Source organism: Chiloscyllium plagiosum, chromosome 19 (genome assembly GCF_004010195.1).
Source record: "Chiloscyllium plagiosum isolate BGI_BamShark_2017 chromosome 19, ASM401019v2, whole genome shotgun sequence".
Taxonomy (NCBI): Eukaryota; Metazoa; Chordata; class Chondrichthyes; order Orectolobiformes; family Hemiscylliidae; genus Chiloscyllium; species Chiloscyllium plagiosum.
The window spans coordinates 8,486,553-8,512,883 of NC_057728.1; the positions used below are offsets into that span (position 1 = coordinate 8,486,553).

At 41.7% G+C, this 26,331-nt stretch overlaps 1 protein-coding gene across 1 annotated transcript in view; it reads left to right on the top strand.

The window, feature by feature from the left end:
• Positions 1 to 26,331, top strand: part of cntn1b (contactin 1b) — a 746,084-nt gene that overhangs the window by 495,548 nt on the left and 224,205 nt on the right. Inside the window, exons 18-19 of the mRNA XM_043709043.1 lie at positions 12,955 to 13,113; positions 19,127 to 19,276. Of these exons, the coding sequence (XP_043564978.1) occupies positions 12,955 to 13,113; positions 19,127 to 19,276 (309 nt within the window). The remainder of the gene's footprint in view (positions 1 to 12,954; positions 13,114 to 19,126; positions 19,277 to 26,331) is intronic.

A 26,331-nucleotide genomic window follows, 5' to 3' on the forward strand; every position in this document is an offset into this window, starting at 1 on the left:
AAACTCCACACAGACAGTCACCCGAGGCTGGAATCAAACCCGGGTCCCTGGCTCTGTGAGGCAGCAGTGCTAACCATTGAACCACCGTGCTGCACCGACTCAGCACTTGACAAAGCACTGCCATTGTACATTTTCAACGCGTATTTCTGAGTTGCATTCGGAACAGTTTGAACAACAGTCTTCTGGGAACTCTCTTTACATGATCTGTGTGTTGAGATGCCAAAAAGGTGAATGAAATTTGAAGTCTAATTAAGTTATCACACGTAATGGGAAGCATATGGAGCATTTAGGGATGGGCAACAAATACAGGCCTTACCAAAGATGCTCACATCCCATGAAAGAGAAAAAGCAATTTTAAATTAAGTTTCACATAAACAAGCAAAATGCTTCACCAATGGGCTGAGGACTGGCAGATGGAGTTTAATTTAGGTAAATGTGAGGTTTGGTAAGACAAATCAGGGCAGGATCTGTACAGTAAGTGGTAGGATCCTGGGAAGCATTGCCGAATAAAGAGACCTAGGAGTGCAGTTCATGTGCATAGATCCCTGAAAGTTGCCATCCAGATTGATAGTGTTGTTAAGAAGGCATATGTTGTGTTAGCTTTTATTAGTAGATGGATTGAGTTTCGGAGCCATGAGGTCATGCTGCAGCTGTACAAAACTGGTGCGGCCGCACTTGGAGTATTGCATACAGTTTTGGTCACCACATTATACGAAGGATGTGGAAGCTATGGAAAGGGTGCAGAGGATATTTACTAGGATGTTGCCTGGTATGGAGGGGAGGTCTTACAAGGAAAGGCTGAGGGACTTGAGGCTGTTTTCATTGGAGAGAAGAAGGTTGAGAGGTGACTTAATTGAAACATACAAGATGATCAGAGGGTTAGATAGAGTGGACAGTGAGAGCCTTTTTACTCAGATAGTGATGGTATAATGAGGAGGCATAGCTTTAAATTGAGGGATCATAGGTATACGACAGATGTCAGAGGTAGTTTCTTTACTCAGAGTCTAGTAGGGGTGTGGAACAACCTGCCTGCAACATTTGTCAACTTTAAGGGCATTTAGACATCCAGATGAAAATGGGCGAAACTGAGGACTGCAGATGCTGGAGATCAGAGTCAAGATTAGAGTGGTGCTGGAAAAGTACAGCAGGTCAGGCAGCAACCAAGGAGCAGGAAAATCGACATTTTGGGAAAAGCCTGGAATGCTGCCTGACCTGCTGTGCTTTTCCAGCACCACTCTAATCTTGACTCTGATCTCCAGCATCTGCAGTCCTCAGTTTCGCCCATTTTCATCTGGATCTTGATCAGGATGAAAATGGAATACTGTAGGTTAGATGGGCTTCAGATTGGTTTCACAGGTTGGCGCAACATTGAGGGCCGAAGGGCCTGTACTGCGCTGCAATGTTCTTTGTTCTAGTTGCATAGTTCTCTGGAAGTGGAGTTGCAGGTAGTCAAGGTGGGGAAGAAGGTGTTTGGCACGCTTGCCTTCACTGGTCAGAATATTCAGGAAAGCAGATGTGATCTCATGTTGTGGTTGTACAGGATATTAGCGAGGCCACTTTTAGAATACTGCGTACAACTCTGATTGCCCTTTTATAGGAGGCATGCTATTAAACTTGAAAGGAGAGATTTCCAAGGATTTTGTCAGGGTTTGGAGGGTTTAATAGGGAGAGGCTGAATAGACTGGGGCTTGGACTGTCAGAGGCTGAGGGGTAACCTTAGAGAGGTTTATAAAATCATGATGTGTGTAGATGTGGTGAATAGCCAAGGTCTTTTTCCTAGGGATGGGGAGTCCAAAGCTAGAGGGCATGGATTTAAGGTGAGAAGGGAAAGATTTAAAAAGGATCTGAGGGATAACTTTTTCATGTGGAGGGTGGTGCGTGCATGGAATGAGCTGCTAGGGGAGGTGGTGGAGGCTGGTACAATTACAACATTAAAAGGTGGCTGGATAGTTACATGAAAAGGATGGGTTTAAAAGGGATTTGGGCTAAATGCTGACAAATGGGACTAAGTCAGATTGGGGTGTCTGGTCGGCGTGGACAAATTGGACCGAAGGGTCTGTTTCCGTGCTGTATGACTAAGTTCTCAGTAGCTGCAGAAAGCATTTACAAAGCATAAGCAAGTTCCCAGTTTATTCATTGCAGCTCAGGCCGGTTCTTAAGGCAGCAGCTATCTCTGTACATCAAAGGATTGCTGTGGTGAAAAGCCGTCAGCACCTTTGAGCAGCATTTGACAGAAACTGCAGGCTGGTTGCCAGATGAGATAACAAACTGTGACCATGTGTGACCACTGCTCCACTTCCCACAGTCTTCTGCCACTTTTAGCTTGTAACTTCATCCAGAGGTCAGTCCTCCTCATTAACCTCTGAGCACGGCAAAGGACAAGCATGAAGCACAAAGTAAACTTGTGGGTCGGTGACGCGAGTCTTGGTGGGAGCTTTCAAGGAAGGCGGTGTGATGCTGCCCAGAGTAAGACACAGGCATCAAAGCTCAGAATAGAGGAGCCTTCCTGTTAGTGAAATGTGTCTTTCAGTCAGGCAGCCTTTTCACAGACCTGAAAGAATCAGCGTGGAGTCCATTAAATGCTTCCCTGAAGTCTTCCTCAAGCAACTGTTGACAGACAAGTGTAAAATAGAGTCCAAAAATACTGTGAGCTGAAAAAAGCAAAGCTTCAGGGGGAGGCTATTTCCCGATAACCTTTCCATCTCGAAACAAACATGTGCACTGACCCACAACCAGACTGAATACCTAAAGTGAGAGCAAGACTGGTGGTTCGGGAAATCGATAACTAAATCTCAGCAAAATGACACTTTGTATTGTATAAATCAGGACTGAATCACTACACAACAGAAGTGGGACAATCCAGGTAGCTTACAGCCTAATTTTACATCAGGATATGTTATCTGTCTTGGGTAGTTTCTTGCCTCAAGCAAGAGATGGGAGATATAGTGCAAGGAGTAATTTCTGAGGAGGATTAAGGTGCCTGTCTTTATTGAGGTGTTCATTCTTCTAACTTGGTCCCTTGTATCACTTTCCCAGGTGGTTAATGTATGGCCAACTCTAGCTGTGTATACTGCTGTGGGTTCAAACTAGAGCTCCATGTTCGCCACTCCCTTTCTCCACGTTATTCCTCTGCCCCACACGTCTCCCCCAACTGCCCTACCCCTTCCCACGCTGCTTCCCATTCCTATAGGCTGTGATATAGTTGGCATTATCAAGTGCTGCATTGAGTTGATGACATTTCAGATGCCAGCTCAAGCATTTGGAAGTTAGACGGAAGTAGAGAAGGCAGTCCATACTTCAGAAGCCAGGGTGGCCCTTCTTTGCAAACAATTGAAATTAATCAAATGAGCTTTTGTGAGGGAGAGTAGGGTTTGAACATAATGGCGAGGAAGCGATTGAACAGTGTTGTTTCATCAGGAAGAGATGGCGACGTTGGTACCATGGCTAGTCCTAGTGATTTTCACCAAGTATGAAGGAAGAGCATCACTTCCTAACCCCACATCTTTCAGATTTTCTCTTTAATGAAGCTCTTTAGTTAGTTTTATTGGTGTTTCATTCTTTCATTAAAGTCTTTTCCTCTCTTGTGGTCTGCAGTTTGCATGCCAACACATGCCTTTCATTGAGGATTATGTAAGAAAATTTGAGTTTCAGAATGCTTAAATATAAACTGGCAACCTCACTAATATAGACCACATTTCATTGGGTTGAACTCATTATAACACTGCTAAATCTTAAATAAGTACTGTCCCGCATTTTAAAAGCTTAGCTACAATAATAGTGACTTAATGAAATGGTCCACACGGAAGTGTAGGTGCCAGACTTGGTAGCGTGTAATGGGAAGATAGTATGTGGGTAACTGCCTGCATTAAAGGATTTGGTTCTTGTGTGATCCTTATGGTTTATAGCCTGGGATATCCTGTCCCTGTGAGAGAGGAGATCCTATGATACATACTGGGGTATTCTGTGCTTGTAAAATGGCAATGTTATGACATGTGTTTAATTTAGAAAGGAAGCTGAAGAATAATAAATGTTTTAGTTACAATATAATAAGGGGTGTGCAAAACATTTGTGACTAAATGTCTACACATACTGTGTACATAGATAAGTGACATCTATTGACCATTTTTCTAAGTCCTTGTATTCAAGCTCATTAAACTGTTTTTTTTTCAACAGAAATGACAATAGGGCTAACAGCAGTCACTGTTATTTAGGTAGATTGTTTATAGCAAGTGCAATCAATCTGCAGATTACAGTCAAATGCAGAATCCTGTGTTTCCTTGGTCCTCCAGAAGCAATGTGCGAATGATATCTCTCAGTGTAGCTCTTTTCTCTCAAGTGCATTGAACAGTTATCGGATAGACCTGGACTGTAGGCAATGTAAATCCTAGGCCTAGTGAACTAGTCATTATAACACTCGATTCCTGATGAAGGGCTATTGCCCGAAACGTCGATTCTCCTGCTCCTCGGATTCTGCCTTACCTGCTGTGCTTTTCCAGCACCACACTCTTTGACTCTGATCTCCAGCATCTGCAGTCCTCGCTTTCTTCTAGTCATAATTACTGTTAAGTAACAACTCTGGCACTGAAAATCAACTTGTGCAAGTGTGTGCCACAAACCTTCAGCTTTTAATTATGTTGCGCATACAGTATTGAAGCAATTAAAAGATTGCTATTTACTTTCCCTTGCTGCATCTTTAACTCTCTCTGTTAATCCAACCATTATTTCTTGATGTATTATTGCTGTATTTCTTGCTTACTTTCTTGCTGTACGAGATTTAGCATGAAATGAATTCTTGCAATTAATACTTACTGGTTTAGATTTTGAGTGCCAGGAAGGAGTTCTTCAGTTTGACTGTGGAATTTGATTGGTTCAAGGGGTATGCAGTTTCTTGCCCTGCTCTCACTGGTCCCAGATGCCCTTCAGAGATTGCTGAGCTGTTTGGATGGTTCAGTGACAGGAACTTTGAGTGGAAAGGCAGAAGCCTCAGGAGTCCCATTCAAAATACTTGAAAAGTGAACCAAACCAAAAGATATCAAAGTGTATCGCTAATAACTGCAAAACTGGCCACTAATGGTCATTCATAATTTTCAAAATGTAGGACACATACAGCTGTTAATCATATACATACTTTAAGACATTGGTATTTTAATGAAACTATTTAGCACAATCAAAGCATTGCCCATCAGATAGCCGCTGGTTTAATGCTATAATCAACAACATGGTGTGGACTAGGCCTTCATCTGGAAAGTTCCCATGCAGGCTCAATCCATGCCCATGCAAGCAGTCTGCCTCTGCGCTGAATTTTAGATTAGATTCCCTACAGTGTGGAAATAGGCCATTCAACCCAATAAGTCCACACTGACTCTCTGAAGAGTAACCCACCCACACCCATTTCCCTCTGACGGAATGCATGTAACACTCTGGGCAATTTACCATGGCCAGATCACCTAACTGGGCAATTTAGCATGGCCAGTAAACCAGAGCACCCGGAGGAAACCCACGCAGACACACGGAGAATGTGCAAACTCCACACAGACAGTCGCCCGAGGCTGGAATTGAACCCGGGTTCCCGGCACTGTGAGGCAGTAGTGCTAACCACTGAGCCACCATTCCGCCCCTTGTCTTTCATCAAGCCACAAAGGTTTACGGCACAGAGGGGAGCCATTAAACCCATCATGTCTCTACCCAATCTTCTTGTAGCTCATTTCTTCCTCTACATTTCAAGTATTTTGCAGTTCTTACTGGGAAAACTGCTTCAGTGACCTGCACAACAGTTCCTAATAGTAAAATAATCTTTGTTCCATCAAATGTCTGTTCGGACATGTCTCCTGACCATCCCCCACATTTTAGTTAGATCGATCTCCCCAATTGCAGGATATTCACCGTTTTCCATACGTGAACCTGGAAAAACGGGTAAAGTCATGCATGCAGCTTACAAACCGAAATGCTGTCCTTATTTCAAATGTGTTAACCCTGCAGTTCTGGAAGATAATGAGGCAGTTACCTGTCATTTAACTGGACCCCCTTGGGAACTCACTCACCAAATGTGAAGTTTGAGATGTAATGAGAGGAAACAAATGGTGAAGTGGAACAAAATGTATTTTTGGCATGAACGTCATGTGTCTCATTTCAGGGTTGTTACAGTTGTGAAAATGCACACTGGTGCATCAATTTGTGTTACATCTTGCCAGTAACGCACTGGCAGCAAGTGGAATTTTCCATTTTATGTTGTGTGGTCATTCAGAATTCCCGTCCCTGCACCTACTGGGTAATTGGAAAACTACTGCTGCAGTCACCATTTATGTACAAAATGGCACATGGCTAATGACAGGTTGCAAGGAGATGGCGCATATGTTCTGAGTCAAGGAACATCTGTTTTCCAAATTTAGTGCCTTCACCACTTGAAAGCACTGGAATATAAAGAGACTCACTTAAAATGGACTCCCAGTGCTTTCCGTAGTGACAGGACTGTGGGAAGAACATCACATGACCTGAAATTCTGCTCTGGTGTACTGAGTTTTGCAATTTGAATTGTTAACAGAGCTAATTTATACCAATAACATGCTGCCCAGGCTATTGTCTGGTTGGTGGGCCAGAGAAGGCACCACGTATTTTTTTAAAACAGGTTTTAAACGGGTGGGAAGGAAGTTGTCCCTGATATGTGAAGGTCAACCTAACAAGGTGGCACCACTCCCCTCCTGCGCACCTGGTCACCAAAATTGCTGCCTTCTACCCCTGACATGACCATCCCTCAGCTGAACAAATCCCTTCCTGTCCAAAACCCTCAGATTATGTCATCCTGCAGACTCATCGAGCCAACTCAGGGCTAGTTGCCATGCCAGCAGTGTCCACTAGTGAGCTTCCAGCTCTGCAGCAGCTGCCAGACCAACAGAAATGCCAGCAGCTCCAAAGAGTGAGACTGCAGGGTGGAAATCCCACTCTGATCCATTTCACCCTGACCATCCAGGTTCCTTTCAGATGGTGTGGATGCACAAGCAGTCTGCATTCCCCTTAAAATTCTGCCTGATGTTTTTGCCATTCAATCTTGGTTTTGAAGTGCCTCTACTGTGACCAAAGAAATTGAGATGCTCCTCATCTAGGCTGTTACTTAAAACGTTTCTAACGTTATCCAGACTGCCTGAGTACATAGTTGAAAATTACCCCAAACGCTTTCACATTGATATTGAATTGACTTCCTTTTGATGCTAAATATGCTCATTACAACAGAAGAATCCATAGCACTGAATAAACCGATGGTACATGTCTTCGATTGAAATACTTTCAAGTACATTGTTAGACCAAAGTCAAAAACCTATAGTGTCCACCGGGATAGTAAATGAAATACTCTGTGAATGATCATAGAATTGCTACAGGATAGAAGGTGACAGTTTGGCCCGTCATGTCTCATAGATTCAAAGTCATAGAGCCATATGGACATATGGAAACGGACCCTTCGGTCCAACAATTCAAGCCAAACATAATCCCAAACTAAACTAGTCCCACCTGCCAGCTCCCATCCCATATCCCAAACTTTTCCTATTCACGTACTCAATCAAATGTCCTTTAAATGTTGTAATTGTACCAATATACACCACTTCCTGAGGAAATTCATTCCACATGCGAACCATTCTCTCTGTAAAAAAAATTTACACCTCATGCCTTTATTATATCTAACTCCTCTCTCCTTAAAAATGTATCCCCTAGTCTTGAAATCCCCCATCCTAGGGGAAAGACCCCTACCATTAACCCCTACCTATATCTCTCATTATTTTATAAACTTCTATAAGGTCACCCCCCAACCTCCAACACTGCAGTGAAAAAAATGTCCCAGCCTATCCAGCCTTTCTTTATAACTCAAACCTTTCACTCCCGGCAACATCCTGGTAACTCTCTTCTAAAATCTCTTCAGCGTAATAATATCCTTCCTCTAACTCTCTGAATGTTCTCGCCCCTCTGGCCGGTGCATTGTTCCTTTGCATATAGCAGTGGTAAATTTAAAAACTCAAGATTTCATTTATCTTCAAAGCTTTAAGTCATGGTTGAAGAACATTTCAATCCGAATGGCAGTGTATGAATTTTGGTATTCAGGATCCAATATACTGGGAGTGAACCTATGACACAGGTTTTGAAAGTTGCTTTAACGTCTATAACTCCTCTCATTGCTACCAGGCATTCCAAATCACGTTTCTACCCAGTGAAGTACTTTTTAAAGTGTAGTTACTGTTATAATATAGGAAACATGGTCAGCTATACAGGTCATTTTGCTATAACGTATCTTACATTCACTGTAATGCAATGACAAATTGAGGACACAGTTTCTAAAGCATGAACCTTTAATACAGGTGTTGGCTGTGATGCAAATACATCGCCAACAGTTTAATTGCTGTTTCTAAAGCACAATTCTTCTGTACTGCGGGGTTACACAAGAGCATAAACATTGGCTTATAGAAGAACTACCCGTATTTATGCAGGAAACTCCCATGAAAAGCAACGTGATAATGACAAGAGAACTTGTTCTATGTTGCTAATTGAACGATCAGGATTGGCAGCACTCTGGGGATAACTCCCATGCTCCTCGTCAGAATACTGCCTTTGGAACTTTTACTTTCACCTGAGCAGACAGAGCCCTGCTTTAACACCTCAGTTGAAAGGCAGCCCGTTGAATAGTGCAGTGTTCACAAACCACCTTGAAGTGTTAGCCTTGTGTGTAGCACTCAAGTCCTGCTCCAGGAAACCCTGACTATCAATAATTCAGAGGCAAATGTGCCATCAGCTGAGCCACAGTGAACCTTTAGTTGAACCCTTCCAGTAATTTCATTGATTGCTAGAGCTGTTTTGTTCCAGTCTGATCTTTTTGGAACTCTCACTAAGCCAGGACTGTGGCACAATATTGACTGAAGCAGGGGTAGAATATTTGGGCTGTCATTCAGTGAAGAATGGGGTTGAAGATAAAACATGACATTGCAAGATGGACCATTTACTCTGCTTTATTTTCTTAATGAGCATAAACCAGGGCATTTTCAGGTTGGCACATGGTGAATATTGGATTGTCATAAGTGTTGGTACTGGGCTGTCAGCTATTTCCAATCAACATTAATGAGTTAGCTGAAGATTCAGAGAGTAATGTATCTGTTTTTGCTAATGATACAAGTCTAGGTGGGAAGTTAAGCTGTGGGGACGACAAAGACACCCTACAAAGAGATATTGGCAGGTTAAGTGAATGGGCAACAAAATGGCAGATGGAGCATGAAACCTGATGTCCAAAGTATTTGGACGCAAGATATGCATGTAGATAGAGCAAGCATGTAGGAAGGTAGCATGTAGATAGACCAGACATTTAGGCAGGGAAATGGCATTTTGGCCTTTTTTGCAAGTGTATTGACGATGCAGGATAAAAGTTAGTTTTTTCACAAATGCACAAGATTTGGGTGAGACAGTATCTGGAGTACTGTGCACAGTATAGCAAAAGATTACATTCCTGATGAAGGGCTCTTGGCCGAAACGTCGATTCTCCTGCTCCTCTGATGCTGCCTGACCTGCTGTGTTTTTCCTGCACCACACTCTCGACTCTGATCTCCAGCATCTGCAGTCCTCAATTTCTCCTTGCAAAAGATCACCTTGGGATGAGGCGATGACCCTGTGAAGAGAGGCTCAGCAAAGTGAGCTAAGTTCACTTTTGTTTATTCTGAAGGGATGCTGAGAAATTGTTTCCATTGGCCAGGGCATCTAAGTCATGAGGGGCACAGCGTCTGAATATGGAATGGGCATGTGGAAATGAGATGAGAAATATTTTCCCTCAAAGGGTTGTCATTCTTTGGAGTTCTCTGCACCAGATGATTGTAGCGTACAATGAATGCGTTCATTTAAGGCTGGGATAAACTGATCTTTGGTGTGAAATCTTATAGAGGTCTGAGTAATGTAAGCTACGGCAAGATTTGCAGCTGAATCTGATGAGAAGTCCAGTCTCAATGTTGGGATCTGCTCGCTCCATATTTTAAGCATTCAACAAGCAGGGAGGCAAGTTTCTCACTTGGCAGTGCTGAATTGTCAATTCAAGGGAGTTATTGTTTGTTAAATTCCTTGTTAACTGCACAACTCTATTCAGCTTTCTATCTTAGCAAATGTGTCAGACACACCAGATGTTAAGAAATATCCGACCTGGAAACCAGAATATACAGCTGGTGCAACCAAACCAGTGCATCTCACAGCACAAACCATGGAGTCCAGTGCATGCACCAGTCATCCATAGATACTGGGATTTACCAACCTCTCCTGACCCTGTCTGATACATGGCAGTGCCACGCATAAGCGTAGACCTGCATTGCAAGACACACCAGCAGCAAGCATTGAATGACTACAGCAGGAATACTGTACACGAATGGACAGACACCCAACTCAACAATTGGGTGAGGCTACATTTCAAGGCTACTTATTGGTGTCGTACCACTTGCTCACTAACTACCCATTGCATGTTTGCCTTGCATTGCCATTGCTATGCCTAATAGAGACTCAGCAGTTCAGACTGCCACATTGACACACTCTTCAGCACAGACACACAGAGAAGCAGTGTGTCATGCTTGGTGGCGATACAGTGGGGGTTATCTTGCTGTAAGACCACATCAAATCATCAGTCTCACCCCTGCTGCCCACATGGCAAACACACTGCCCGTTTAGTCTACCCAATGGCTACTGCGGAAACTGGCATAGGATAGTCCTCAGAATGTTCGAGTAGCCATCTGTGGCTCCTTACCAGTCTTGACTGGCATGCCTGAGTTGAGACCTTTCTGCTGAGATGAAGGATGAAAAGATGAAAAGTTTATGCATCAATTAGAAACTGTTAGACTTGAGTATGGTTGTGAACCACCCTTGTTGTGGAGAGTGGGCTTGGGGAATGATTTAAAACATAGCATTCAGGCCAAATCAGTCTTACTTGGTCACATCATTCATATCCTCGTTACTCTTGAATAGTCTTTACTCTTGAGTAGTCACAGTCACAGTGGTCCATTTAAGCCTGTTGACTCATTTAATGTCCTCATTTAAACATAACCTTTTTTCCAATTCCATTCATTTTCACTTGATTGGGAAATAATTCTGTGGCCTGAAAGGTGGCCCCTTTGTTCAAAGATCACGTCCTCCAGTCCACCTTTTCACCAATATCTCGATTTCTGGACATCTTTAATGTCAACTGAGACTCAGTTGGTCACACTTCTAGCCTTTGATGCAGAAGATTGTACAGAAACAAAATTTCTGTTGCTGGTGAAATGCTGAGGGAGTGCTGTACTGTTGGAGGTGTCTTCTTGCCGATTGAACTTCATTAGCCAATTGTTTGCTCAATCGAGTTAAATATTTGAGGGGAGGCATTCAAAGAATGGATCCAGAGCTGAGAGATTACGGCAATATTTTTTGTTTAGAGCAGAAAAGTCTGAGCAGCAATCTGATAAGTTATAAAAACATCAGGCAGGAAAGATATGGATGACAAGTTCCACTTGTGACAGAAAACAAAAATGGCAGCCATAAGTCCCAGATAGTTTCTAATAAACTCAATCAGGAAATAAGAGAATTTTCTTTGCTCAGCAAGCTGTTAGAGTGTGAAGCCCACTATCTCAGGATTTAGTGGAGAAAAATGCTGTTAATTGTAAACGTGTTCAAAGAAAACTAGGTCTGTACGTATAGGGAAGGTAATAGCACAATGTTGAAAACTGGTGGATGAAATGGGAGGATATATGTGTGTGTATATATATATATATATATATATATATAGATAGATAAATAAACATTAGTGTCGACTAGTTGAGCCATATAGTCTGTCTCTGTGCTGTAAATTTTAAGCGATCTTAGGTCTGTAAAATATTATACAACTCTCAGTGCGCCTTTCAGATGCGTAAACATTTAAGAGACAGTGTGGAAAACTAAAAGCTGATTGTTTTTCACTATTCTGTGGGACCAGATTGATAAGAGTATGACCTCACCAGTTCACTGAATTGCAATCCCAAAAAGAGAGTCAAACTCTCACAATGCAGTTTTGCAACAGTTCCACACACGTACCATTACACTTTGAGACTCTAGAGGCTGTACTGAAATAAATATTTATTACAGGCCTGTTTTTCTTTCATTGAAATATATAATACAGAAGGAAGTTGTTTGACCCATTGTGTGTCTGTTTTATACTTCTTACAAACAAAAAAAATTGATAAAGCAGTTGTTTTTGAGACAGAGTTGTTATGGGCAGAGAACGTGTTTCCTGCTACCTTAACACGCATGTTCACAGGTTATTGTTTCATGCAGCTCCTCACAGCTACCTGCAGGACAGGACAGTGCTTAGCTTAGATGAATGCTTATTTATCAGCCTTTGTCCAGCAGGGTGACCGGACAGAGTTAAAGTCCCTCTGTGATTTTGATGAAACCGTCTCCATCCCCATTTCCAGCAGATACATTTCATTTGCTCATCTCCTTCAGGGGTTCAGCATTCAACCTCTGCACTCAGAGTGCTCCCCTGAACCCTCTTTACCCTGCTGATCTTTTTCTCCATGACATTCCCACTTTGGCCACCCACTGACTTTCCTTTCCTTTCCACTTCCCTGTTTGTTGTCCAGTTTTCCCTGTGCAATGCCTTGTGGTCTGTCATTATGGGAAAAAAAGGCACAATATTATATTTTTAATTTAACAAGTGCAATTCTTAGCTCTTGCTTGTTAGCAGCTTACTGTCCACTGAATGCATCAATCGGTGCTTCTTAAAAGTGCTTTGCAACATGCAGGATCAGTCAGAAAAGATTCCATCTTTTTTAAAAATGTGGTGTTTTTCATGCTGTTTGCAATGATCCTTATTATGAGCCTCTGATGACCTTCAGTAAGGGGTGAGAAGAGCATTTATTGATATTATTTCCTGCACTGAATGCTTACTGGGCTCTGTGTAACTGGAACATCATTTGTCCCTTTGTGATTCTTTTCTTTCAGGTCCCCCGGGACCCCCTGGAGGGGTGCGAGTTGAGAATATTGGAGACACCTTTGTGACCTTGACCTGGAGTCGAGGGACTGACAACCACAGCCCTATCTCCAAGTACACTATCCGGCAGAAATTTTTCGATTCTGATGAATGGAAAGATGCCAAAACAGGTCAGTCCCTGCCACTTTATACAAGAGTCTTGAATTGAACGAGAAAAACACAGCCTGGAATGTTGCAATAAGTTCTGGTTCTATTTTATAATTCAAAATCCAGCAAGTGTACAATTGTGTTAATCATGCTTTATGTGCTCAGGTGTTGAAAACCCATTGGTGAAAGAAGTACTGTAACTTCTTTCAGGATGTGGCAGAGGGAAGGGGAGCATGATGGGAATTGAAATAATCCTGACAAATAAGGGATTTACCTCAGCAGTTCTGGCAGCATCTGTGGAGAGAAATCAGAATTAACGTTTCGGGTCCAGTAACCCCTCCTCAGAACTCTGACGATTTGAAATGTTAACTCCTCTTTCTCTCCACGGAGTCAAAAAGTGTGGTGCAGGAAAAGCACGGCTGGACAGGCAGCATTCGAGGAGCAGGAGAGTCGACGTTTCGGGCAGCAGTGCCAGGTTGGAGGGTTGGATCTGGGGTAAGGTGAGGGGAGATGAGGAAACTGGAGAAATGGCGTGCTGTTGGAGGGTCCCAAGGTGGAAGATGAGGCGTTCTTCCTCCACGTGTTGGGTGGCTTGGATTTGGTGGGGGAGGAGGCCCACGACTTGCATGTCCTTGGCGGAATGGGAGGGGGAGTTGGCCACAGGGCGGTGAGGTTGTTTGGTGTGCGTGTCTGTCCCAGAGATGTTCCCTGAAACATTCCGCGAGTTGGCATCCTGTCTCCCCGATATAGAGGAGACCACATCGAGAGCAAGAGACGTGGTAGATGAGGTGTTTGGATGTGCAGGTAACTCTCTGCTGGATGTGGAAGGCTTTCAATTGGGGTGAGGGGGGCGGGGGTGGAGTGTGGGTGCAGGTTTTACACCTCTCTATCCATGGATGCTGCCAGACTTGCTGAGCTTTTCCAACAATTCTCTGTTTTTGTTTCTGATTTCCAGCATCCACAGTTCTTTCGGTTTTCATTAAGGGATTTACCTCCCTGTTCATGCATTGGACAATGTGTTTGATTATATTTCTTGTCAGCCATCTTAATCACTTATTAAACTAGAAGCATTAAGACAAACTATCAGAGAAAGTTAAAGCCTCAATATGTTTTGATAAGATTTCCACAGACTATGATAAATCTGGACTTGATAGCCCTATAAGGTAATTGTTTCTAAACCAGACTCAATATGAGATTCATACTAGCCAGTAAACAGTTGTGCTGGCTGGACATTCAATGGTCGCTCCCAATACTCCACCCACTTTTCTCAATAAGCATCCATTCCCAATATTGTGCCTTCGGCCATCATATGTGTTAACAGTCTCAGATGCCAAATGAGCTGCAAGAAACGCATTATTGTCATGTCCAGATCTGACCTCGAACAACGTCTGAGTTTCTCTTCTTTTACCAGGAGTTCATAGATCGCGGGACTTCTGTTTGAATTGCAGTGCCTTAGCTGCCAAGGCTGCATTTGCCTAATGCAGGAATGATAACGAACTGAATCGAAGGGCTGAGTTAATCTGCATCAGCTACCTCCTGCCTTGCCTGGTTTATCCTGTGTTAAGGAATACACTGGCAGTTGCCATATACATTTATCTCCTCAGAGATTTTCTGTGGCTATTGAGAGCAAAATGATGCCATAGAATGAAGACTCTAATGTTCACCACGTGGAGCAATGATTGCTCACTGTTAACTGGAAGTGAATTCAAGCCACCCACACTCATCCAACATTCAAGATGTATGGCAGTCATTCAAAGCAGCCTCTTGAATAGCATGTACTGGAGCTGCACTTGCGCGGAGCTCGTGGGAAATGTTCGCATGCTTTTACTATTGCTTTAACTACAGCTTTCAACATGGTCGGCACACACTGAGTGAAGGGCAAAAGAGAACATACAGACATCTGGCACGGTGTGATTGCTACAAGACATGAACGTGTAGACTGGTTAAGCCACAGCAAGTCACTCCCAGCATATGGGGCGGCATGTAAGACCACGGCCAGCTGGAGCAGATGAACTGCCTTTGCTTGAAACTTGGGGCAAGATTCAGAGGCAAAGGAGCTCACTTTGAAATAGTCTCACTTTAACCTGAATGCTGAAGCATTAAAACAGTGTAATATAGCTCTCCCAACAAATCTAGAGAAACCCTTGTCAGTTTAAGAGTGGCAAAGCCTCATTTATTACCCATTGTAAAGGTTGCTTCTCTAAATGATGTCATGCATCCCTGGTTGATATTGTGTAATGGAGTCTCTTCATGACATGGCGATTCAGAAAAAGCAATGGGCTTTTATTTCCCATTCCTGCTATATTTGATTCAGCTTCTCAACCAGCCACTGTAAGATTTGATCATGCAACCCTCACGTTGCTGGTCTGGAACCAGAACCACTTCATTATCTTGTTTTTGTTTTGTGTGTCGTCCCATTTCATTCTTTCATTTGTTAGTGATTCACTGTCTAGTAGGTGCGATATTATCTAACTCATTGCTCGTGTGTTTACATGTTTACGTGTGTGTGTGTGTGTGAGAGAGAGAGAGAGCAAACTCACTAATCACAAATCATCAACATGAAGAGAAACAGGATTCAATTCTGTTTCGTTTGATTAATTCCATTACAAATCTTACACACCATGACAGTTAGTGTAAACCCCAACATGCCCTGTGTTTTAGCTCTCAGTTGGGTCTGGAAAGCAAAAGGAAACAGTTTCAAAATGAGGGATTGGCTTTTCAAAAGTCAAATCAGAAAATATGTCCTTGCACAAAAAACAGTGGAAATCCCTTCCTGGAATTGCTGTGCCTGCTCAGTCATTTGAAATTTTCATTATTATTAGGCAAGGATATCAAGAGCGTGAAAATGAGGGCAAGGTGTGGATCAACTATGATTTAATTTAACAGGCCGGGGTGACTGAATGGTCAGTTCTGTTGCTTTTACACTTCCACTGATTCTCCTGTGAGAGTTTGGACATGGTTTTGAAGGGATAGCATAAATGGAGTGGTTCGCTTAGAAACCCCAAAAGTACCCAAACAGAAAATTGATGAAAAGGAATACTCCCTCACTACAAGGGAGAAGAATATCAGGTGGATCTAGATGGTAATCTGGCTGTGTGAGGCCCCATGGGAAGGGTGACCTTAATATGATAGAATTCTTCATTAGGATAGAGAGTGAGATAGTTGTTCTCAGATTAAGATTTTGAATGTAAATAAAGGAAGCTACAATAGTAATAGCCGTGAGCTGGCTATGATAAATTGGGGAACAATTTATCATAGGGTTGATGGAAAATAGGGCAGTACCATCGTTTTATCAGACTGTAGAGAGAGAGAGTTTAGCCTGAGGGTCACCATGCAAGATGCGAAGTTGAGATGGAGAACCCTTTATGGTAATTTCAGCTGATGTGGGAATTGAACCCATGCTGTTGGGATCACTCTGTGTTGCAAACCAGCCATCCAGCCAATTGAGCTAAGTAGGTAGGCAATAGCAAGCCTTTAAAGAGCAGGTGGGGGAACTGCCAAAGTTTTTCACTCCAGTCTGACACAAAAGATTAACTGGGAATGGCGGCCTGACCACGACTAACCATGGAAATGCAGGATAATATTACATCCAAAAAAGTGACATACAAATTGGCCAGAAAAGCACAAGGCATGAGGATTGGGAGCAGTTTAGATTTCAGAGAAGGAGAAAAGTGAGATTTATTGAGAGAAGGAGATAGAGTGTGAGAGTAAGCTTGAGGGTAATGTACAAACTGACTGGAAAAACTTCTCGAGGTCCTTGAACAGGAAAAACTGCCCATGAAGGCAAATACAGTCCCTTACAGTCAGAAACGGAGGAGGTTTTAATTGAGGACAGAGAGATGGCAGATCACTTGAATACATACCTTGATTCTGTCTTCAAAAGGAGGACATAAGTAATGTCTCAAAAATGTTGATGAATATAAGGTTTAGTGGGAAGAGGGAAACAGAACGAAATCAATAATGGGAGGAAAATGATGGTAGGAAGTTAATGGAATTAAAGGCCCATAAATCTCCAAACCTCAGTGGTCTACATCCCAGAGTACTTAAGTGGGCCTAGAAATAGTGGATTAATTGGTGGTCACCTTCAAAGATTCTATGTACTCTAGGACATGGATTGGAATGTTTAGGACAATATTCACTGGAGTTTAGCAGAATGGGGGGTTCTCAGAACAATCTTTGGATTGGAGGGTAACTGATGTAACCCCACAATTTAACAAAGGAAATAAAGTGAAAAATGGAAATTATAATCCAGTTAGCCTGTAATTTGTCATGGAGAAATCACCAAACTCCATTATAAAAGTTTTAATAGCAGAGCATATGGAAAACAGTGCAAGGACTGGATCAGTATGGATTTACAAAGGGGAAATCCGACTTGACAAATATACTGGAATTCTTTGAAGATTGATAAGGAGGAGCCAGTGGATGTAGTTCACTTGGACTTTCAAAAGGCTTTTGATAAGATCCCACGTAAGAGGTTGACATAAAACTAAAGCACGTGGGGTTTGGAGTAGTACGGACATGGATATAAAATTGGTTGTCAGACAGGAAATGAAGACTAGAAATAAAAGGGTCTTTTTCCAAGTGACATGCAGTGATTAGCGGTATACCACGAGGATCAGTCCATGGACCCCAGCTCTTTTCACAGTATGTTTAGGTGAGCAAGCTAAATATAATACCTCCAAGTTTTCAGATGACAGAGAGTTGGATGGGATGGGGAGATGTGAGTAGGGTGCAGAGATGCTTCAGTGAGATTTGGGTAAGTTGAGTGTGTATGCAAATGCATGGCCAGTGCAGTACATTGTGGATAAATGTGAGGTTATCCACTTTGCTTGCAAAAGCAGGAAGGCAGGTTATTATCTGAATGATGATAGCTTGGGAAGGGGGGAGATGCAACAAGATCTCGGTGTCCTATTACACAGTCATTGAAAGTCAACACATTGTGAAGAAGGCAACTGGCACGTTGACCTTCAGAGCAAAAGTATTCATGTGCAGGAGCAGAGATGTCTTGCTGCAATTGTGCAGGCACTTGGTGAGACCAATGCTGGAATATTACATGCAGTCTTTATCTGACTGGTCTCCTTATCTGAGGAAGGATATTCTGATTATTGAGAGAGTGCAGTGAGGATTTACCAGATTGACTCTTGGGATAGCAGGACTGACATATGAGGAGACACTGGATTGTTTTGGATGATATTCACTGGAGTTTAGAAGAATGAGGGGGGAATCTCAGAGACGCCGATAAAATTCGAACATGATGAGGCAAAATGTACACAAAGTGTGGTGAGCCTGTGGAATTGTCTGCCACAAAAATTGGTTGATGCCAAAATATTGAATGTTGTCAAGGAATTAGATGTAGTTTTTCAGGGTAAAGGGATCAAAGGGTATGGGGAGGAATTGGGAAGAGGGTGCTAAACCAGATGATCAGCCATGATCATATTGAATAGTGGAGCAGGTTCAAATGGCTGAATGGCTGTCTCCGATATTGTGTGTTCCTATGTTCCTGTGGATCAGCGAACAGTTGGAAGCAATTGGGAAATTTGGAAGCAGTTGTCAGAATAAAGTTCTTTAGTGTCAGATAATAATGACCTACGGTTCTCAAGGAGAAGTTAGATTGAATGATGACATGTAAATGGAAGTAAGTTCTGGGGCTTTGCAATGAAATCCAATTATAGCCACAGCCTCCCTTACTGCTCAGAAACATTTGATGTAAGAATCCTGAGCAGTTTCCACTGCTCAATCTATCATTGCCAAAGTAACTGGCGTTCCTATCGCAGTCACTGCTCCCACAATCCGGGGTAGGATAAATGGTGAGTCTCTATAGATCCACATTTCTTAACTGCTGCTGAATAAAGTAAATAATGAGGGAACAGTATTATGGTTCAGCATCAGTAATGAGTTCTCCTTCTGGGGTTATGTCAGAATCTTTTTGGTGACAGTTGTCAAGCATAAAGTTATCACTCTCTCTCTCTTCACTCTCAAAGATATGTCTTTCTCTCTCTCTCTCTCTCAAAGACATATAATCTTCTTCCGATTTAGATCCTCAGGATATAGAGGGCAACATGGAAACAGCAAAGGTGATCGATTTGATCCCATGGATGGATTATGAATTCAGCGTTGTAGCAACCAATACCCTAGGCTTGGGAGAACCCAGTTTGCCATCCGCTAAAATCCGGACAGCTGAAGCAGGTGGGTTGCTATCTCCGTTGAGACTTACGTTACACTTTATGCTTCTACATAAATAATTGTACAAGTCCCATCATGCTTTACAGATTTCATAGTCTTTAATTATTAAGTGAATAGTGCATGTGTACCTGTGGTGGTTTCCATAGGGAAACACAGTAATGTCAGTATGTCAAATGAGTAACACCTGCACTCTACCCAAACATGTTATTGCTTTCCTAACTCCCAGCTGATATCAACCTTTTTAAAAAGTATTGATTGTTTGGGATACAGGCTGTGCCAGTATTTGTTGCAGACCCCTAATTGCCCCTTGATCCAAATGGCTTAAGAGGGAAGTTCAGAGTCAGCGACATTGCCGTGGGTCAGAGGCCAGACCAGGTAAAGATGGTAGATTTCCTTCCTCAGATGACATCAAGTGAACCTCTACATCAATCCACAATGATTACATGGTCACCATTAGGCTAGCTTGCAATTCCAGATTTTAAAAGTTGAATTGCTCTTTCACCATCTGCTCTGGTAGGATTTGAACCCAAGTCCACATCACTTTAGCCTGGGGTGCTGGATAAGTGGTTGAATGACAATAATGCAGTACCACTGCCTTTGAAAGGGAGTAGCTTTTCAAGAGCTATGAACAACCTCATGTCTGTTGTTTAATTACCTTTGTTGGCACTAACTACAACGTATTCCTGTATTGTTAGGCACTCTTTAGTTCGTCACGTGTCAAGTACATTGAAACTTGTCAAGTACATTGGATTCTGAATAGTAGTCAAGAATCCCAAACTAGAGATTGTGACTGAAAGCTATGTTGTATCATTGATTGTATCTGGGTCCCTTTCACAGATGCATCCACCCTGTTTGTTTATTTCTTGCACAAGAAATATTTGGATTATCCATTAAATTAAATGAAACATTCATAGTGAAGTGGTAACATAAAGTAAAAGTGCAACAAAAGTCACATTAACTAGTAACTGAAAAGTCAGGACTTCTGATTGAGAGCAGTCCATGTTTCTAATTGCTTCTCACAGTTGGCTGTAGATTATAATATGAGATTTGCATGTAATGCTCCTGGAATGGCTGAAGTTCTAGCTCCTTGAGTTAACGATCCCCATATCTTGCTTTCAGGTATCTGACTGATAGAAATACAATGTGCTGCATCAGAATTGGGGTTGATTTCTCATCATTCTACTTTGCTAACCTAAGGTTCATGGTGGTTTATGAAATCGGTATTTAGAGCAGTATGAAGCTGGAAAGGGAGACTTAAAAAAGCCCGAATAGCTGCACGCTGGTCACTTATCTTGTAGCTGTGTCCGATGTGACTTCCTGTTGTGATGCTGGTGAGAGTTGGTTTTATGATCTGCTCTGTTAACATTCAATTAGAAGTTAAGAGCATGCTGATTCTCTTTTGTTCCATTATTGACGTGAATCACAGAGTGAGTCCAAATCAGAGAAGTCTGTAATGTCCATGTTCAGTGGTCTGCTTGGCCAAGATTAGAGAAACAATTCTGAAAAAGTGAAGGACATGGATGTTTTATTTTTAGTTACATTTTATCAGACTAGTTAAGATATTATTTAAAGAAAACCAGGGGCAGTTACTGTATACAAGGCAGAATAAATTGAATATTGTTTCTGTTTCTGTTCTGTTGACTTGAAGAGTTTGACTTCAGAAACTCAGCTCTCAATATTAAACCTGACTTGGTTCGCGAGTAGGTCAGGATGGCGTTACAATGCTACCCAACCAGTTCTGCACACTACACTCTCACTTTGCATGATTAAACCTTATAGAGTCAAGTTCAGGGTTTTTTACACTGCAACTTCTGATATTCAGACTGAAGAACTGGTGTTTATAATATGCATTCATAATCATGGGAAATGCATTAACCAAGGGGAGCTGAACAAGGAGGCTCAAAAATCTGCTGAAAATGAGCAAACGTTTCCACTAGATTCCTTTTCTTCAGAAATAAGAGAAACCCCAGGGCTTATGCAGAACCCAGTCAACACTGATCTTGAAAAGTATGCAGAAGAAATCAGTAAAATTAGAAAGATCTGATTAGATAGTGAAAACTTGTGACTTTGCAATGAATTGAATCAGATTGGGTGACGATGCTGGGATGAAATGGTGAGGACTGGTATCTGAGCAATTTCAATTCAACTGACCACGGGACTGATGTGACCCTCAGTCCAGCCGATTCAGACTGGTTGACTGCGGTCTACCTACATTCACGTTTCTTAATTCCAGCTTTGTCCTTTAGTTGGCCTCAAGGTTTAGAAATGGGTGTCTTTTGCACTGTTGCCTCTTTTGCCACATTTGCGGATAAATCCTGCGTCCTGGGTTTTGTACAGCTTGGTGGAAGCAAGGGCAAAGGACTATAAAATGTACATATGTGGCTTGCGAATGTGAGAGTAATTAGGATCCTTATCAGATTTTGACATCTGTCAGTTTATAGCATGCTAAAGACGTGGAATCCAACTTGACATTCTGCTCCTGGGTGCAGATGACTATAGGACTGACAAATAGCTCATCTTGCAGCTTTCAAGGCTTGAGGCTGTTGCTGTTTGTTTTCAGTAATGCTGTTCAAGATCAAGACATTTCTCATGAAGCAGCTGAGTGGCGTATACAGGACAATGAGGGTGTGACCTTGGCACACTGTGAAGATTAAAGCAAGTCTCCAATTACTAGGCAGTCTGAAATAACTTTAGAGCTGAAGGACTCCTGATACAGTAGTCACTTGGCTTCTTAGTTTGGTAGTTGATAAATACTTTCTTCACTTGTTGAACTGTTCAGATGTAATAAACTGGAATGGACATCACCTACACACTTTATAGAAGCTACACATAACTACTTTTGTATTGCAGGTGTGTCACAAATGAATCTGTGTGTTGACAATTTACTGTAATGTGTTGTGTTGCCACACTGTCTCACAGTTTCCACTAATTTTCCAAATCTAAATAAATTTGCTTGTTTGAACTGCTCCAACTCGCTCAATTATATTCTCAAAAAAAACTTACTTACTGAGGACAATTGAGGTTTTGTAGCTAATCAGATGAAAGCGAGAGGATTAGGAATATTTGCTGTAATCTCAAAAGTTCAGTTTCTGTTTGATGGTAAATGAGGCACATTTGCTTCTTATTCAGACAAATTTTACTGTTTCCAATTTTCAGTTAAAATGGCAGCACGATATGTAAACTAGCAAAGTGCAATATAATGCAGATGTGTTTGTTGACTGTTCAAAGTCAACAACATATTTCTGGCATGAGTTCCAGTAAGTTTTTGGCATATTTTGAGTTACACTATTGTTCAGCTTGGTCACTGATTTAACATTATCCACTGCAGTTGTATCCTTGCAGTTATGCTATCATATCATTTGCATTCATTTCTGAACTTAAAGATTTGTTGAACTGAAGGAGAGAGCTACATATAGGGAACCGTGAACATATATGCATTGTTACAGAACGGCAGCTGCTCACTCAAATGTTCTTTAATGGGTGATTATCTTTTATGTGCGTGTGTGCATGTGTATCTGTGCACACTTGCAACGTAAGGCTCTGATATTCTGCCTATTTTAATATACCTCAGTACGTTTTCTTACATGGGTTCATTTTGCTGCTTTTACTTGAGGTGGTATAGTACATAGTTATTATTAATGACATAAATATGCAGCTTTTGTGATGTACAGTGCAACCGTAAGAATAGCATGTCTAACCATTCAGCCTTTCAAACAGTTTGGATTCAGTGTTACCAAGTTGACCATCATGCTTTATGTGACCATATTCAACTCGACTTCATGCATAAAAGTTTGTAATCCTTGTATCTTCCAAGTGTGTTGAAATTTGTAGAGAAATTTGTAGAATATAGAGAAATTTGTGCATATTTATGCATTTCTTTTCATGTGGATGAGTATGGCAATTTTTTAATGAGTATTTGCACTCTTGTTTCCTATCAAACCGGAGGATTTGAAGTGTTCAGTACCTTTCCTGTACATATTGCATTTTACCGTCATTGGGCCAGAGCTCCGCTGCAATTTTTGATGGATTGCATCTGCATTGTAAATTAGATTTCTATCAGTTTGGATTGTTACTGCTTCTGAAACACTGTTCCTTTTCTTGTGTCACATGGAACCACAGGTAGTATTGTTTTGATTCTATTTTGTCTCGATATAAGTCAGTAAACATGATGCAATGGTCATATGCATGAATCCAGACTTGAAGAGGACTATTGCATTCGCCTGTGTTGCAAAAGTTCAATCCTGTACATCTCAGCAAGGAACTAGCACAACAGTAAAACAAAAACATCCTGCTTAGAACCAACTCTGTAGCAGGTGGGAATTGAATACAAATCTTCTGGCTCAGAGATAGATAGACAACCACTGCACACAAAAGATTCTCCGAATGCAGTGAATATGTGTTCCTTACTTCATCGTACTTCTCTTATATGTGTACAAAAGCACAGAACGTAACCTTAAACAGTACTTATGGGACCGAGTTTGTGTTTGGCAATTGGAGAAAAAAAATTTGTATTTATATGGTGCTCCACACGACCTCAGCCAATCAAGAACGTTTGAAGGGTACTCACTATTGTAGGGTAAAATACAGCTGGTAGTTTACACTCAGCTCACTCCTACAAACAATGATGCAATGCTAATTGAGGGATAAAGATTAATGATCACCTGGATAGAAGAGACAGACAGAAACTTGATTTAATTTCACTTCTGAAGGGCGTCTCTTCATTTGATGCAGCATTCCCCTGTTATTGAAGTAAAGTGTCTGCAGAGATTTTTATGTTGAATTTTCCAAAGTAGCACTTGAGCCTAATCCCTTGTGGCTGAGAGGCTTCCGAAGTTAGTTGCGGGCATATCATTTAAAATGTTTCCATGGTGAGGCAATCAAAAAGGAAGATAAACATTAAAAGTTGCAGGCATTGCTATTGGTGAGACCAACTCATATTTTTCATCTCAATACATGTGTAGAACAACAATGATACATGCACGGAGAACAACCTAGAATCCAACGTAAACAATTGCTGAGAAGAAGGAAGGTTCTGGTTCAGTTTAGCTCAGCAGTTGGCAGATGCGGAGAAGCCTTTGTATCGAGACAGGAAAGGACAATATAATTACTAGCAAATGATCTTCAAATTCAGGATAACATACAGAATGGTTACTCGTATTTATAGACTAGGCTGCTACTTAGCAACTGAGTACACTCAGCTAAAATATTCCGTTGGAAATGACAGGCTTGTTCCCAAGATTATAGAATGAGGAAGGGAAGAAAGTGACCTCAGATTATGGATACTAGCTGTGAACCAAGCTGAGTGACTCATTCTCATTCCTATCCTTTGCATTTTGTGAAATAGCAGTTGTCATTTAAAGATTAGAAATTCATCCTTAGGACACCATCTTAAGCCTGTAATGAGCACCATCCACACCCTGTATGTTTGAAAACACTTATTTATATCATGCTGCAAAATGGGAATTGGAATATCTGATGCAAAGGGCCACTTCCTATTTAATGATAATATATATGATAAGTAAGTTACTAAGGCAAGGGTGCACCATCTGAACTAAAGAGGTTAAGGATGGTATCAAATTGAAACTTGTACAGTGTTATGAAGATCAGCCTAGATGATTGGGAAACATTTGCAAACCAGCAGACCTTTGAGTATAGGTGTTGAGATGTCCTGTTGAGGTTGTACAGGACATTGGTGAGGCCCGTTCTGGAGTAGCGTGTCCAGTTCCGGTCACCCTGCTACAGGAAGGATATTATTAAATTGGAGAGGGTTCAGAAAAGATTTACCAGAATGCTGCCAGGAATGGAGGGTTTGAGATATAAAAGTAGATTGGAAAGGCTGTGACTTCATCCACTGGAGGTTGAGGGTGACTTTATAGAGGTTTATGACATCATGAGCGCCAGAGGCAAGGTGAATGACAAGGGTCTTTTCCCTCAGGTAAGAGAGTTCAAAATTAGAGGGCACGGTTTTAAGGTGAGAAGAGAAATATTTAAAAGAGACAAATTTTTCTCAGTTGTTCACATGTGGGATGAACTCATGGAGAAAGTGGTGGATGTGGGTGCAGTTACAACATTTAAAGACATTTGGATAAGTTCATAAATGGGAAAGGTTTGGTGGGATATGAGCCAAGTGCAGCCAGGTGGGACTAGTTTAGTTTAGGGAACATGGTCAGCGTGGACTGGTTGGAGTGAAGGGTCTGTTTCCATGCTGTATGACTCAAAGAAAAAGGAGAAACTGGAGTTTGAGAGAAAACTAGCAAGAAATATAAAAGAAGAGAGTAAAAGCTTCTCCAAATTATATAAAGGAAGAGAAGGAAATTATGAACATTAGTCCATTAGAAGATGAGGCTGAGGATGAAGTCCTGGCAAAGAAGGAAATGGTGGAATGTTTGCACTAGTACTTTGTATTTGTTTTCACTGGACAAGTCACTGAAAGCACCCCAAGAATAGTAGAAAGGCAGGAACCAATACCAAGACTTGAAAATCATGATCACTGCAGAAAAACAAAATTTGGACAAGTACTGGGACTAAAGGTGACAATTCCTTTGAACCTGATGACCTGAATCCTCAATTCTTTGAAGAGATAGCTGCAGCAGTTCATGGCTGCGTTAATTGTAATCTTTAAAAACTCTGTGCATTCTCGAAAGGTCCTAGTGGATTGGAACACCACAGATGTAACATGATGATTGAATGAATGAAGGAGGCAGGAAGGAGGAGAAACTATGAGCCAGTTAGTCGAACAATTGCTAATTGCTAGAATTCATTGCTAACCAAGTAGTTGCGAGGCATAATCAATCAGAAGACTGAACCTGGCATTGTGAAAGGGCAGTGACGAGTGGGAAGCTGTGATCCACAATGTCATTGAGCGGTAGGTTCAGTAAGAGCACACATTGTTGGACAATGTGTGATAAATTGAAGGGTCAGCAGTGAAAAAATGTATCCGGGAACAGGAGAGGCTGTTCCAAAGTGAAGCTGATCTAATCACCAGATCAGTTCAAAGCAGCATGGAAACACATCTCACAAACACCAAAAGAGAATACAAGCCTGATTAATTTGCCAAT